Source organism: Chinchilla lanigera, unplaced genomic scaffold (assembly GCF_000276665.1).
Source record: "Chinchilla lanigera isolate Chin_1 unplaced genomic scaffold, ChiLan1.0 scaffold00008, whole genome shotgun sequence".
Lineage (NCBI taxonomy): Eukaryota > Metazoa > Chordata > Mammalia > Rodentia > Chinchillidae > Chinchilla > Chinchilla lanigera.
Genome location: NW_004955409.1, coordinates 36,158,438 through 36,173,337, shown reverse-complemented (window position 1 = coordinate 36,173,337; position 14,900 = coordinate 36,158,438). Strand labels below are relative to the sequence as shown.

Here is a 14,900-nt window from a genome sequence, read left to right as displayed (position 1 = left end):
CTCCCATCATGCCAGGAGGCAGCTCGGCCCGTTGCACCCTGGGAGTTGTAGTTTACCGCCGCCCGGATGCAGCAAAGACTCCTGTGTATGAACTCTGTTACCCAGAAGACTGAGCAGGTCCGCCAACTGAGGTAGAATTCCTCCGTTAGCCTTCCTGCAGGCAATTAGCGGAACCAGTTGGCGTGGCTCACAAGACTTAGCAGGGTTGCACCGGATTCGTTGCTAAGCTACGGGATCTTTTGGTCAACTGCCACCTTGGCTAAGGCGATAGGAAGTGAGTACCCCTATGCCGGAAACTGATTGAGACCTTACCATTCTTTCCACTTCCTAAGTCAGGTTTTGCTCCAAATTGATCTTTGCAGGGGCGGGAGGAGGAAATGTACTCGGGTATACTCACATCCCCATCGCAGTTCCAACAGTTAATACTTGGGATGGGGGCATCAAAGGGAATCGCAGCCACAGGACGGTCCTGGCCACAGGACTGAGGGAGGACACCTTGACCTACAACCCAGGCCTCCGTAACTAAGCGGAGAGAGGGGCCCCTGCCCGCAATCCAGCAGGGCATTAAAGCCCAAGGGGATATTGGTTCAAGTCCCTTTTTCTGACTTCCAGCCTTCCAGCGCCCAAGTGTGTGGCTCCCTTTAGTTCCAGCCATGCCTCATATTGACAACGATGTGAAACTGGATTTCAAGGATGTGCTGTTGAGGCCCAAACGCAGCACCCTCAAGTCTCGAAGCGAGGTGAGCCAGGTTCTTGTCTACTTACTTTTTTTGGTCCTGTGCACTTTGTAGGCCAGGCAGGATCAAAAAAGTTGCCTGGTTCGTGTCCTAATGTGAAACTTGCTTTCCGGATGAGTGACAAGCCCGTTTCTTGTTCATATCTGTAGGTGGATCTCACAAGATCCTTTTCATTTCGGAACTCAAAACAGATGTACACGGGCGTCCCCATCATTGCTGCCAATATGGATACTGTGGGCACCTTTGAGATGGCCAAGGTTCTCTGCAAGGTGGGACTTCCACTACACAGGTCACTTCCTCCCAGTCACAACACTGTTTGCAACACGAAGCATTCACTGCTTTAGTCCAGAAAATAGTTTGAATATTTAAATTTTCATAACTTAGAATACTGTAGAGAGAAAGTTAATTTCTTTTAGAGTTTATGTTTAATACCTACTATTCCTTTTTTTTATATCTTCCTTTTAAGTCCTAGGTTCCTGGGAGTTTCTGGGATGTACCCCAAATGGAATGTTTTTTCTTACATACAGGTTGTTCATATTGAAAATGGAAGACACTGCTCCTGTCAGTATTATTACCTGCCTCTGTGCTTGTAGCTGAGAAGGTAGATAGTTCCCTGGGCATTTTGAGAACATATGCACGCTGCCGGTTAATTTGTGTAGCCCTAGTTGATGGGTTCTGTTGCTGGTTGTTGCTGTTAGCCTTAAGCACTTCATCTCCTTGTCTCCAGTTTTGTTTGCTGTGTCTTTGTGGAATGTCCATTGTGATTTCTGAGTTTGATAGTTACGCAGTTTTATTTATGTTGCCATTCACTAACTGTTAAGGAGCCCTGCTGTTGTCCATTGTGTGCCTGCCCTGACCAATAGACTGGGGAATAGTAAATATGACTGTAGAGTTAACAGACTTGCTATAATAATTGAACCTTGTTGGAGACGGTCTTAATTCTTTGAGACTGGCTGTCAGTATGGCAAAAGAAATCAGATTTTAGAGGTAAAGCCAAGTCTCACAATAATAGTAAAAAGGTTGGATGCAAGCAAACATCTTTTCTAGGCTTGGCGTGGACTGGATGTGCTCATTGTGACATTATGCCAGTGTACCCCCAAACCTGTTGACTGTCTAGAACAGTGATGGCAAAGCTTTTAGAGCTTTCAGTGATAACAGTTGCCTGTGGCATGGGTGCCATAGGTTTGCCACCACTGGTCTAGAACAACTTCTACCAGCATGTTGATAGTTTTACTGAAAGAAAATTCAGTTTTAGCTTTAGCTAGTGTGTTTTTTTCTTTGTTTTGGGTTTTTCTGAGAAAAGGTCTCCCTGTGTAGTCCAGGCTGGCCTCAAATTCAAAGCAATCCTCCAGCCTCATCCTTCTGAATGCTGGGACTACAGGTGTGCACCACTATACCCGGCACCAGCTTTAGCTAGTGCTGATGACCTCTGAGGAAGTACAGCATTTCCTGTAGCTGCTCGTACATAACTTTCTTGGGTTTTTCTTTAGTTGCTGTCTGTTGTCTGTTTGCATGTTTCCACTTTAAAAGCACAAACACCAACATTCAGGTCCTTTTAAATGCCTTTCCCAAAGTATTGGGATATTCTTTGCAATTTGTTGAAGCAGAGAATGTGAGTTTCATGAGTCCTTGTATCTGAATTTGGTTGACTGAAATAAATGAATGAAACAGGCTTTTCATGTTTATGTCCAAAAGAAGAAAATGTGTGCTGTACTGTAGTAGAAAAGGAGAAAGAATGGGGTGGCACCTTCTCAGCTCCATTAACTGTAAGGCCTTACCTTTTTTGGGCATTTGACTTACTGAGTTAATGGCAGAAAGTAGACCAGAAGATACCAAAATTGGATTCATTTCATACTAGGTTACCGGAGAGGCCAAGTAAGTGAGGACAAACACTGGCGCCATCTGGTCTCTTCATAGATCCTTTGTGTCTGCTACTTGTTCCACTACACCAACAGCTTCTCCTTGTCACCTTCTAGGCCAGAAGCAGTGTATGTGCTAGCAGATCAAATGCAGTGTATATAACTCAGTACACTGATAGGAATATTTGACAAATACTAGCTTATGTGGTAAAGTCCTACTGAGATTTGTAGGGAGAATAATGATTGAATTAAATCTGAACTTAACCATGAACTTCTAAAAGTGGCTTTCCTTTCAAACTCCAGTATTTTCTCTCCCAGAATAGTAGAAAAGTCTATTTGTAGGAAGAGAGACAGTAATAGTTTTCTACTTTTTGATGGTTCTCTTTCTTCTCCCCAGTTTTCCCTCTTCACTGCTGTCCATAAACACTACAGCCTTGATCAGTGGCAAGAATTTGCTAGCCAGAATCCTGACTGTCTTCAGGTAACACTGGGCCTATCCTGCTCTCTTCCTTACCAGTTTTCCAGGAATCCTTTTTTTTGGCTTCTTGGGGACCAACCCTCATGCTTATCCCTTGTTTGCTGCTCCCCAGATCATCTGATACGATGCCACAGTGTAATGCCTCTCATACGAAGGCCTTGTTTTTCTCACAGTATCTGGCTGCCAGCTCAGGCACAGGCTCTTCTGACTTTGAGCAGCTGGAACAGATCCTGGAAACTATTCCTGAGGTGAAATATATATGCCTGGATGTGGCAAATGGTTACTCTGAACACTTTGTTGAATTTGTAAAGGATGTCCGGAAGCGCTTCCCCCAACACACTATCATGGTATGTTTCTTTTCTTTTTGGTTTTTTTTTTTTTTTTGAGACAAGGTTATTATGCAGTTCAGGTTGGCCTGAACTCACTTTGTAGCCCAGGCTGCACTTGAACTTGCAGCAGTCCTCCTGCCTTAGCTTCTCCAGTGCTAGGATTACAGGTGTGTAGCACCACACCTAACTATCATGGTGTTTATATCCTGTAGCTGGAACATTCCTGTCTTTCCTGATACTCCGTTTTGTTGTATCAGTTTATTCTCTGCTGCATTATGCTATTTTAACTCCCTATAACATTATTGGGTGATTATTCATGTTTCTAAGTTTAAAATATGAATTGATGAGTGCAATATCTCTGACCTTTGATTCTTAGTCTTTGTAAATCCAGTGTCCCTGACATCACTCACCAAACCACAATGGAACTGCATAAAACCATGGAACAGCCAGGTATGGTGGCACACGCCTGTAATCCCAGCACTCGGGAGGCTGAGACAGGAGGATCGTTGGGAGTTTGAGGCCAGCCTGGGCTACAAAGAGAGCACAAGACCAGCCTGAACTGCATAGCAAGACCCTGTCTCAAAAAAGACAAAAAAAAAAAACCACCCAAAACCAAACCCATGGTACATAAACATCTACCCCCTGAAATGGATATGTACTACAATCATATAAAAGCTATAACATTAGCTGGGCGTGGTGGCGCATGCCTGTAATCCCAGCACTCGGGAAGCTGAGGCAGGGGGATCGTTGTGAGTTTGAGACCAACCTGGGCTACAAAGTGAGGTCAAGGCCAGCCTGAACTGCATAGCAAGACCCTGTCTCAAAAAGACAAAAATAAATAAATAAATAAATAAATAAAAGCTATAACACTAAACAATTTTCTTAGACCCTTAGGGGAATGATGTTGAGGCCTCATCATTGACATTGAAGGAGGTATCTTTGTATTGTCCTTCAAAAGCAAATACAACCTGTGCATGGTGGTGCACACTATAATCCCAGCAGTCTGGATGGCTGAGGTAGGAGGACTTCAAGTTCAAGTCCTGCCTTGGCACCTAAGCGAGACCCTGTCTCAAAATACAGAAGGGGCTGGGGACAAAGCTCAGTGGTACAGAACCCATGGTTTTGACTCCCAGTACTACAAAAAATGTAAAAATGGCAAATACAGCCAAGGCATAGGGATATGTAGCCTACATCACTATTCCTTCCCTAAAGCCTGAGACATTCTTCGATACAGTAGGACAGGGTATGTCTGACTCACTTGGTGGTGAATGGGAGATAAGTGTACTTGTAACTGAGATCCGAGTTTGGTCTAGTAGTTCCTTTGCCTTACTTTGTGTCTCACTACTGATCATACCACTTTATTGCCTGAAGCAGTGTAATGCATCCTGGACCCTGGATTTACCCTAGTTTAACAGTGACACTGGCCATTCTTTGTTCAAAACGCCCTGCTTCCCACCATTCTTGTCTCTGCAGTGTGGTGTGGGGACCAAGGGGAAGTGGTTAGGAAACACAGCCCTTTGAATTAGTTAGTATAAAAGCTCTTAGAGGGCCTAGTAGAGGGCACCTTGGTACCTTTTCTTTATAATAACATTGGAAAGTCAGTGTCCAGGCATGCTGTCTATGAAAACATCCAAACTCCTCTCCATTTCTATTTTGATTGCTGTGGCTTAGGCTGGAAATGTGGTAACAGGAGAGATGGTGGAAGAGCTGATTCTTTCTGGAGCTGACATCATCAAGGTGGGAATTGGGCCAGGTAAGCTGGGTCTTTGAAGCCACTGGTGAACTCTTGGAGGTCAATATCTGTAAAGCACTTCACTCTCACCTTTGTCACGTCCTATGCCAGGCTCTGTGTGTACAACCCGGAAGAAAACTGGAGTGGGGTACCCACAGCTCAGTGCCGTGATGGAGTGTGCCGATGCTGCTCATGGCCTCAAAGGCCACATCATTTCAGTAAGACTCAAGGGGTGGATCAGATATGAGGATGAGTTTTCTGCAGTGTGGAGGCTCTGGTAGAGATGGGTTGGGATTCCTGGGTTTCTATCAGCTTTAAGGTGGGCCACTGGGATGCTGCTGACAAAGCTTGGGAAATCCGTGCTGTCCCCACAAAGTGTTCCTTACTTTGCAGGATGGAGGCTGTAGCTGTCCTGGGGATGTGGCAAAAGCTTTTGGTAAGAAAGCTGGGAGGGCACAGAAGGAAGATCCTGTAGAAGAGGGTGATTCACCCCTGAGGGTCTAGGGCCAGACGAGAATGGGTTCAGGAAGCTATTCAGGCTTTTGTAATATGAACTGATTCCACTGACATTTGCCCATGGTTATCACCCAGTGCAAACCAACAGGAGAAATCTGAGACTTTCATTTGGATTCTCCATGTATGAGGCAGTACCGTCTCCACTGTCCACTGAATTGTTGCACAATGCAGATTCCTGGGCCTCACTTAAGATCTACCAAAATCGCCTTTGAAGAATGGGGCTATAAATCTGCATTCTTCACAGCTTCCCAAGTGAGCCTTACATTAATGTGGGAAACCTCCAGTCTCAGGAGACTTGAAGTCTTAATCACCTGGAAGCAGTAAAATGAAATGACCAGCTGATGGCCAAAGCAACAAAACAAAGAGCAGAAATCAGGCAGGGAATTCCCAGAGGTTCTTCAAAAAGTCTTGAGCAAATTGGGTCCTCTGAGTAAAGGCCAGTACACACCAGGCCTGTGTGGAATGTGGGGCAACTAGGGATCAACTGGGAGGATGCTGGAGTCACTCACTATTCAGGACTGAGAATTTGGCATGAGTTGTTTTCAAGGGCGGGAATGTGGGCACCTTGGCCAGCTTTATCTTTTCCCGACTTTCTTGATTTTGGCAGGGGCAGGGGCTGACTTTGTGATGCTGGGTGGCATGCTGGCTGGGCACAGTGAGTCAGGTGGTGAGCTCATTGAAAGGGATGGCGAGAAGTACAAGCTTTTCTACGGAATGAGTTCTGAAATGGCCATGAAGAAGTATGCTGGCGGTGTGGCTGAATACAGGTATATATGGAGGCCTAGCAGCTGGAGAATGTATCTGTGTAGTGTGGTGTCAGAACTCACGGCTTCTAGGAGAATATGGTACAATTCCAGGAGGAAATGTTGAAATGGGGCTAAATGCTAGCAACAGAAGGGTCATTGGGTTTAAGGAATCCAGAACAAGAAGGTAATAATGTTTTTCTTATTTCAAGGGCTTCGGAGGGAAAGATAGTGGAAGTTCCTTTTAAAGGGGATGTAGAACATACCATTCGTGATATCCTAGGGGGAATCCGATCCACATGTACCTATGTGGGAGCAGCTAAGTTGAAAGAGTTGAGCCGGAGAACTACCTTCATCCGAGTCACCCAGCAAGTGAATCCAATCTTTGGTGATGCACGCTAGACCTGAGAAGTTCTGCCCACCGGGGGACTCCACTGCTGGGGCACCCAACTGGTTCCTCACCCACACCAGCTACTGTGCCTGTGTATGACTGTGACTTCCTATCATCTCATTCCTGAGGGCTCCTGCAGTAACTCTCTAGTTCTTTCATCTGCACACACAATGCCCAGGGTACTCACTGGGGCAGAAGCTAGGAAGAAGACAGAATGAGGAAATGATGATATTTAAATGGGAACGTGGGGACCCAGAATCCTGAAGATTAAGAGGAAAAGATGTTGATTTGATGTGGGTTTTATAGGGCCTTGATCTGAAAGAAGCTTTTACAATCACGTTTTGTTAATTAGCTTCATTAAATGACATCCTCAGGTATCTCAAGCTCAGAAGTGTTGATATATTAAAATACTTCAATAAAGAGAGAGCAGGGCTGGGGATTTAGGTCAGTGGCACAGCACCTGCCTGGCAATCGTGAGGTCATGAGTTCCATTCCCGGTACCAGGGGAAAAAAAAATAAATAAAATAAATAAATAAATAAATAAAGAGAGAGCTCATGGGCTGTGAAGACATGCTGGGTCTCTGCACAGTGCTGGTATCTGGGTGCTGTTCCAGGGTGGGCAGATTTAGGATCAGCACTGACCCCCAGGATCACCATGGTAACCCTTCTAGGCATCTGTGAGTAACACTTTCCAAGGAAGGAAAAAGGCAGAGAGGTTCCTTCAGTTCAAGCAAGGCCAGTTCTAATGAACAATCTCTTCTGACCCACAGAACCCTTAATTACCCTATCTCACAACAAGACAAGGTTGTGACAAATCCAGAATTTAATTATCAAGCATTACACTGCTTTGGGCTCGGGAATGTAGCTCAGTGGTAGTGTGCTTGCCTAGCATGCACAAGGTCCTGAGTTCAACCCCAGTACCACACATACACACATGAGCATTATACTGCTTTTAGCAACCTATTCAGGCAACTCACAACTGGGCTTCCACTTCATTCCCACTAAGCTGCCTGCAGAGCTGAGAAAACAATGCAGAGGGCACTGCAGTGGTCTCACAGGGATCTAGAGCTGTCTGTGAAGTCACAGGAAGGAGCAGGCACGGCACTGGGGCCACAGGTGGGGAGGTATTCACGGAAAGTGGGAATCAGGGTGTCATACTTTGTCTTCTGATAGTTTCCCAGCAACTCCTGTAAAGAAGGGAGTAGTGGGGTCCTAACATTGGACATGATTTCCACTCTTCTTATCCTGGAGCCAGGGGGCTCTCAAGTCTTGTTCTGCCCATCCTTCTCCCCAGCTTTCTGCTCCTTCCTACTCACCGTTTCTTCTGTCTGGCTATCTTCTTCCTCATCAGAGTCCAAAACAAAGTCCCCTATGGTAATGACCGAGGTGGTCAGAGATGGAGGACGTGCTGCAGGAAGGAAACCAGAATCAAATTTCTTTTCCCACGGCAACAGGCTGTCTGATCCAATCCCGACTCGGCCCACCTACCTGGCTTCTTGGCCTTTGGAGGTGATAAGGATAGTTTCAGGGGGTCCAAGCAATTCCTGAGACAGAAGCAAGCAGAGGGCAGGGTGAGGGGAAAGAAGGCAAAGAGTGTGCTCCTAGCAGGGAGAAGCAACTCTTCTACTCACTCCGTTTGCTCTGAGGCAGACAGGGCAGGTGGGGTGTCCTTCACAGCCTTTTCCTCCTCCATCTGAGAGGGACTCTTGGACTTGCCAGTGAAGGCTGCTCTTGCACCCACACCTGCTGCGTCTGCTGTGTGTATCCCACTCTCTTTCCTCTCAGGTTGAGCAATGACTTGGCTCGGTGGGTCCAGATTCCTAAAGGGCAACAGCATGACCGTGGGGCGCTCTTTATAGCCGTCCCTTGCAGATGTCCATCGGGACTGGATTCTTCGCCGGCCTAGGGGGGCCAGATTGAAGCGGTGGCCAGCAAAAGATTCGGGACGCTTCCCTGAGGCTGGTCTCCCAGGACTGGCCTTGGCTTTTGGCAGAGGACTGTGGAGAGCTGGTCTTGACTGCCTAGGAGGATTCTGTCTCTCGGGCTCGGTCAGGTTCACTGAATCAGAAACTAAGTGCTCTGAAAGAAAGAAGCAGGGTTCCTCATAAGGACAAGAGATACCACCTCAGGCCCACACAACTCCCAATGGGCCGACTCAAATGATGTCCAGCTAAACACTACACCCCTAAATGGCTAGTTTCCCAGATGGTCCTGGTACCTGGAAGTGGCCACCCCATGTCCACAGCATATTGGCTCAAGGCAAGAGAAGAGGACACAGAAACTCCAGGCTGCATCCAACTCAGCACATCTTGAAGCTGTGGGGAGGACAGCCATGAAGACCACAGCTTTTGATACAAGCACCCCACACTCTGCCCCTGTGCTCTGCCCCAACAAAACCTGCTGTGCCTGTACTGCAGGCAGTGCTCTCTCGAGCTGACACAGGTATTCAAAAAATAGCTTTTCCATGGCCGCCATGAAGGGTTCCCCATACTCTTCTTCAAGCTCCTGCTGAGCAGAAAAAGAAGCAGGTCAGAAGAGCAGGATGAAAACAGGAGCCACCGGACAGCCTTCACAACAGCTGCTCTCACCTGCAGCTTTGAGGCCACATCCACAGGGGCCTGTGACAGCTGCTTCACCTGCTGGCAAAAGGTTTCCCGGGCCTCCAAAATCTTCCTCAGATCCCGCTTTGTCTGTGGAGGAAGGATACGGAAGGCAGAAGAGTTGGGGACGCCGGGATGCAGTGGTCGGAGAAGGGGCAGTTTCGGTGCACTGAGCCTAACCGGGGTCAGGGCTCGTTCCAGGGATCACTCACGGCTTTAGGGTCCCGCGGTACGGGTCCAGACTCTGGGAAGTGGCGATTCAGGACACTCAGAACCTGAGCCCAAGGCCGGCCTTGCACGATCATCTCCACCACCACCTGCACGGTACTGAGCTCAGAAGCCCGCTTCGGCCAAGCTACCCCTTCAGACGGGTCTCACCCCCAGCCTGATAGCCCTCCACAGGTCCTCGCACCCCTCCCCTTTCCGGGGCCTCCTCGCTCCAATACCTTGGCCTGTAGGCCCATACACAAGCGCTCGTGGTGCCGGTAGCGAACCAAGCCGGGGGCGGCAGCGCGCAGGGAGCGCAGAAACTGGAGGACTTGAGGGAAATGCTCCACGCAGCGTCCGCGCACCACTCGCCAGCTGGCTGCGGCGGCGAAGCGCCAAGTGGCGGGACCGGCCCCCTTGGGGCTGGCCATGATCGGCGGGGTACGTCCCGGGAGACCCCTTCTGGTGCCTTCCCCCGGTGAGCCTTCTAAACCCTTCTCTAAGGATTGGGCTTCTGGCAGTCCTCTGGGAGTGGAGTCCTATGTTCCGCGATGGTCAGTTTACTTTCTCCCTCAGCCACATCGGTATGCCACCAAAGTTATGGAGTCTCCTTCTGTCTCGCTGTAGAACCTTAATTCAGAAACAGGCCTTCTGTCAGGGGACTATATCTCTCAACTTTAAGCGCTGCCGCTATCTGGAACACGAGAGACCTCACTTCTAGTTCTATTTTTTAAAATTTTTTTGTCTTTTTGAGACAGGGTCTCGCAGTGCGGTTCAGATTAGCATTACACCTTAACCGTGCTCACTTTGCGTTCACTTTGTAGCCCAGGCTGGTCTCGAACTCACAGTGATCCTCCTGCCTCAGCCTCCCAAGTGCTGGAATTACAGGCGTGCGCCAACCCGCCCGGCCCTCACTTGTAGTTCTGAGGCTGTTTACTCCCGCCCTGGAAAGTGCGGGAGAAGAGAACCAATAGGTGGCCAGAAAGAAACGTGCGTCCTGACGTCATAACATCGCGCCTGGTCGCTCTTCCGCGGCTCCTCCCACTGGTGTTCTACGCAGGTAGACCTGGCGGTTGAGTGGCGGCCATCCCTCTGCGGACCTTTACATCCTCTGCCTTTCTCCTCGAGACCTGTAGAAAGAAGTCAGATCCTTCTCGATTTGCGACCTGTGGTCCGTAAAGTGGAGATCACACTGCCTGGTTTCTCCGTCGCCTTCCTCTGTTGAAGTTGGATTCCTTAAATCTGAAGCCTTTCTCTTGCACGGCGCCATTTCCGTAAGAACTGACGTTTTCTTTTCCCAAACAGGGAAGGGCTCGCCTTTAAAAAATAAAATACAAGGCTGGGGTGTTGCTTAGTGGCGCAGGGCTTGCCTAGCAGGAGAGAAATCCCGGCTTTGATCCCCAGACTCGCGAAAGAATGAAGGAACGTGTGAGTTAAATAAAATTAAAAATAGAACGTTTGTTCTGACGTACCGTGCTTGCCTGTAATCCCAGCTGCCCTGAAAGCTGAGACAGGAGCCTCGCAAGGTCGAAGTTAACCTGGAAGTAGAGAGACTGCCTCCCAAAATAGCAAAAAAATATATTTTTCATTGCTGGGAATGGAATTTACAGCCTTAAGATTCTAGGCGAGCGCTTTTCCACCGAGCCACACCCCTGCTAAAAATAGAAAAATTAAAAGGCTTGGGGATGTTTCTTGGTGGTGGAACTCCGTTGAATTGAATCCCTAGTATTGAAGGGAAAAATTTTTTTGAAAAGGACATCACGTTGTTAGCCTTTTTTTTTTTTCCTGGATGGTAGAAATATGCGCAGTTCTGTTGTGCTTTTCTGTATCGACTCTTTTGTCTCATGTAGTTGTAAATTACATTTTGCCAGGGGTGTTGGCACACATCTGTGATCCCCATACTGAGGTGGCTGAAGCAGGGGGATCGGAAGTTAGAGTTCAGCCGGGTCACTTTCAGATGCTTTACGTAGTCTGAAAATAAAATAATCGAAAGGGCCGGGGATGTAGCTCAGTGGGGAGACCCTGGGTTTCAGTCCCCAGTACTGCAAGTAGATATGAATAAGTAAACAAGTAACAGTCTTGAAAAGTTTCCTTTTTCCAAATGTCTGTTGTGCACACAACTATAAGCAAACTGAACTTAACTGATATTGTTATCTTCTTGTCATCCTTTCTAGTGCCTGCCTCTGAGCCCATCACCAAGCACTGAACCTGGCACACACTGTATACTGTGTTGACCAAGTTAATCTGCCTTGACCACCTTCTAAAGATTTAGTGAAGCTGCGCAGTCTTTTGGGCCATTTCTTCAATTCCTAGACTTAATAGCTCACATTGTTTTCCTCACCACTAGATCGGTCTTGTAAAAGGATCCACACATTCAGTATATGTGCTGCTGAGTCGAGTGCAGCCTCCACGTATTTAATTGGCCATGGCACACCTCGTCACAGAGTACCGCAGGTTGGATGTGTGTGAAATTGTAGTTATCGTACATTTTTTCATTCATTTATTCTATCTCTGGTTTTCTTCCTTTTTTTATGTAGATTGAATTGAATTCTGACCTGTATCATTTTCATTCTTTCCAGAGTTTCTTTGAAAATGTTTTGCAAGGCAAGTCTACTGGTGACAAATTCCATCAGCTTTTGTTTACGTATTTCTGCCTTCTTTTTGAAAGGCCGTTTTGCTTTCAGCAGAATACTAGATTTGAAGGGCTTTTTTTTTTTTCCTCTTTCAGTGCTCTAAATATGTCACCCCACTCCATTCTCGATTAAATGGTTTTTGAATGGTTATTAATGTAATTCTTCCCTTTCCTCTCTTTAGAAAAGTTTCCCTGGCCTATTCCTTGCTTCTTTCAGTACTTGTTTTTTTGTCTTTGATTATCTGCGGTTTGGTATGATGTGCCAGGGTGCTGCTGGCTTTTGTTTTGTTTGTATTTATTTTTTGCTGTCCTTCTGTTTGTTTGGTATTTGTCATGCTTGCCTTCTCTGACTTCCTAGATCTGCATTTGATATCATTTCTTTAGGGAAATTCTCAGTCATTATTACTGCACATATTTCTTTATTCTTTATTTGCTATTTTCATTTTGTGTGTAAATCTTTTGTAATGATCCCCAAATTCTTGGATATTCTGTCTTTTTCATTTGTTTTCCTCTGCATTTCAGTTCTGGAAATTTCTGTTGACATTTCTTCAAATTCATTGATTCTTTCTTCAGCCTTGTTCAGTCTTGGTGGAACCCAACAGCCCATCTTCATTTTCTTAGTGTTTTATTATTTCTAGCATTTTCTTTAAGTTCTTAAGATTTCCATCTCTCTGTTTACATTGCCCACCTGTTATTTCATGTTGTCTATTTTTCCTTTAGAATTCATAGTATGTTTATGATAGGGATGTTTTTTTTTTCATTACTGGGTATTTAACTCAGGGCCTGGTAATGATCCAGGCCCTCAGCTGGATTTTTTGGGTCTCTAGTGTGCGAACAGATCTGCACTCTTCTGCATTTGATGTTTTGGGTGAATATTATAAAATAATCTTGCAAATTGTGTCCTGTGTTAACTCTCTTCCCTTGAAAACTCTGGCTGCAACCCCCAATACGCCCATTTTTTAAGGTAGAGCGGGTTTTCTAAGTTGTGAAATTGCCCACTGTGATGGATTAACTAAAGGTCAGCTTGTAACACCTAGCTGAACTGAATCAGTGTGGTTCTGGGTGTAAAAGACCCACCTGAAGATTGTTGCCAGCAACATAAGTGGAGAACTGGAGGGGAAATTGGGCTGCTGTTGATCCTCCTGGAGAAGCCTGTTGCACTGGTTTTCGTGATATGAACTCAGCTGTTCTTATCATCGGAGGAGCTCGGGTCCTCAGTGTCTCTGAGGATGGCTGTGATTCTCTTCAGGAAAGCTCTGGTCCTCTTCAGGAAAGCTCTGGTCCTTACCTCGTCACTTCCTGGCTCTAGTGCAGATCCCTCCACCTGCTGGCACAGATCATCCCGCTGGTGCAGACTTTCTAGCTTCTACCACTGACCTTTGGTCCTTGCCAGTGCAGATCCTTGATACAGACTAGCATGAGATGTGATGGGCTTTAGCCCTCCAGTTGGACTTGTGCAGGATGTTGCCATGGCATCTTATAAATTGTGTCCTGTATCAACTCTGTTCCCTTGAAAACCCTGACTGCAACACCCACCGTGCCTGAAAGTTCTTATCCCTCTATTCCCCTGCCCCCATAGTACAAAGATTACAGATGTACACCTGCATGCCTGGATCAATACCAAATAAAATAGGATGCTAGGAAGAGCTCACCAGGATGGTGACTTGATTTAAGACTTAAAGGAGATGAAACAAACCATAGTGACATTTGAGGAAGAACTTCATATTTAGAGAATGCAGCATACAGAGGTCCTGAAGTAGGAGTGGTCCTGGCACTATACAGGAAAGCAAAGGAGCTGGGGACAGGGACAGACTAACTCAGGAGAGAGAAACAAGCTGAGGTCAGAGTAACAGGTAATCATAAGGATTCTGGCTTTGGGTGAAGCTGGAAGAAGATTTTGAACAGGGGTTGACAGATTTACCTGTTCATTATGGCTACTATGTGATGAGTCACTGTTGTGGTTTACATTTGCACTGTTACTAAAAAATTCACCTTGCTTATAAAGGTGATTGGATAAGGCAGTGCTGTAGCTGGCCTGCTAGGAGGGGCCTGGTTGGAGATGGGTCACTGGGGCTGTAACCTGGAAGGATATATCTCCCTCCCCAGCTCCCCCTTTTTGCATCTGCTTCCTGGATGCCATGATGTGATCAGTTGTTCATCCCCCATAGCTCAGCTATGCCGTTTCTGCTTTATACCCAAGTGCCCATGCACTGTAACTGTGACCCAAAATAAACCTCTCCTTTAAATTCTGGCTCTCGAGTATTTTGTTTCAGCAACAGAATTGTGACAGGTTTTGTTTCTTTCTTTTTTTTTTTGGTTTTTCTCCGGTACCGGGAACCGAACTCACGACCTTGCTCTTGCCAGGCAGGCGCTTTTGCCACTGAGCTAAATCCCCAGCCCTGTTACAGGTTTTGGGTATGACAAGGCAGGTACAGAGGCAGAAGAAGGACTAGGAAGCTGGTGCTGTAATCCAGGCGAGAGATGAGGAAGCTCTTGCGGAGCAGTAGCCACACAGGTGATGGGAACAGTCAGATTCTGGACACATGTATGGAAAATCGAACCCAGAACACTTGCTGACAGAGTGGGTGTGGGGTGAGAGAGAGAGAAGGGGCAAAGAGGACTCTAAGATGAGGAGCCCAAGAGTTTGGAGGAAAGGAGCTGCCACTGGCTGGGATG

The 14,900-nt window shown here is 46.7% G+C and overlaps 2 protein-coding genes across 6 annotated transcripts in view; one reads left to right on the top strand and one right to left on the bottom strand.

The window, feature by feature from the left end:
- The first annotated feature begins 90 nt into the window (after nucleotides 1-90).
- On the top strand, nucleotides 91-7,209 carry Gmpr2 (guanosine monophosphate reductase 2). Of its 3 annotated transcripts, none has more exons than XM_005377025.2 (10): nucleotides 91-274; nucleotides 613-740; nucleotides 887-1,006; nucleotides 2,994-3,077; nucleotides 3,248-3,421; nucleotides 5,075-5,156; nucleotides 5,247-5,353; nucleotides 5,529-5,571; nucleotides 6,259-6,418; nucleotides 6,678-6,800. In XM_005377025.2, exons 2-10 carry the CDS (start codon nucleotides 654-656, stop codon nucleotides 6,715-6,717), a joined length of 897 nt encoding a protein of 298 aa, XP_005377082.1. In that variant the 5' UTR covers nucleotides 91-274; nucleotides 613-653; the 3' UTR covers nucleotides 6,718-6,800. The 3 variants fall into 3 exon arrangements, with proteins under 3 accessions (XP_005377082.1, XP_005377081.1, XP_013365857.1); XM_005377024.2 differs by having other exon boundaries at nucleotides 93-274; nucleotides 6,607-7,209; XM_013510403.1 differs by lacking the exon at nucleotides 91-274 and adding an exon at nucleotides 285-331 and having other exon boundaries at nucleotides 6,607-7,209.
- Nucleotides 7,210-7,822: 613 nt separating this feature from the next.
- LOC102006320 (TERF1-interacting nuclear factor 2) overlaps nucleotides 7,823-14,900 on the bottom strand; it is a 45,177-nt gene continuing 38,099 nt past the window's right edge. Inside the window, exons 1-9 of one of the 3 annotated variants that reach the window (XM_005377026.2) lie at nucleotides 9,832-10,046; nucleotides 9,598-9,702; nucleotides 9,374-9,475; nucleotides 9,183-9,293; nucleotides 9,004-9,100; nucleotides 8,417-8,864; nucleotides 8,274-8,329; nucleotides 8,102-8,193; nucleotides 7,823-7,972 (exon numbers count right to left, since the gene is read on the bottom strand). In XM_005377026.2, coding sequence (XP_005377083.1) covers nucleotides 7,838-7,972; nucleotides 8,102-8,193; nucleotides 8,274-8,329; nucleotides 8,417-8,864; nucleotides 9,004-9,100; nucleotides 9,183-9,293; nucleotides 9,374-9,475; nucleotides 9,598-9,702; nucleotides 9,832-10,023 — 1,338 coding nt within the window. In that variant the 5' untranslated portion in view covers nucleotides 10,024-10,046 and the 3' untranslated portion in view covers nucleotides 7,823-7,837. Of the gene's footprint in view, nucleotides 7,973-8,101; nucleotides 8,194-8,273; nucleotides 8,330-8,416; nucleotides 8,865-9,003; nucleotides 9,101-9,182; nucleotides 9,294-9,373; nucleotides 9,476-9,597; nucleotides 9,703-9,831; nucleotides 10,047-14,900 lie in introns of those variants that run through there. The other 2 variants (XM_005377027.2, XM_013510401.1) reach the window with 2 other exon arrangements.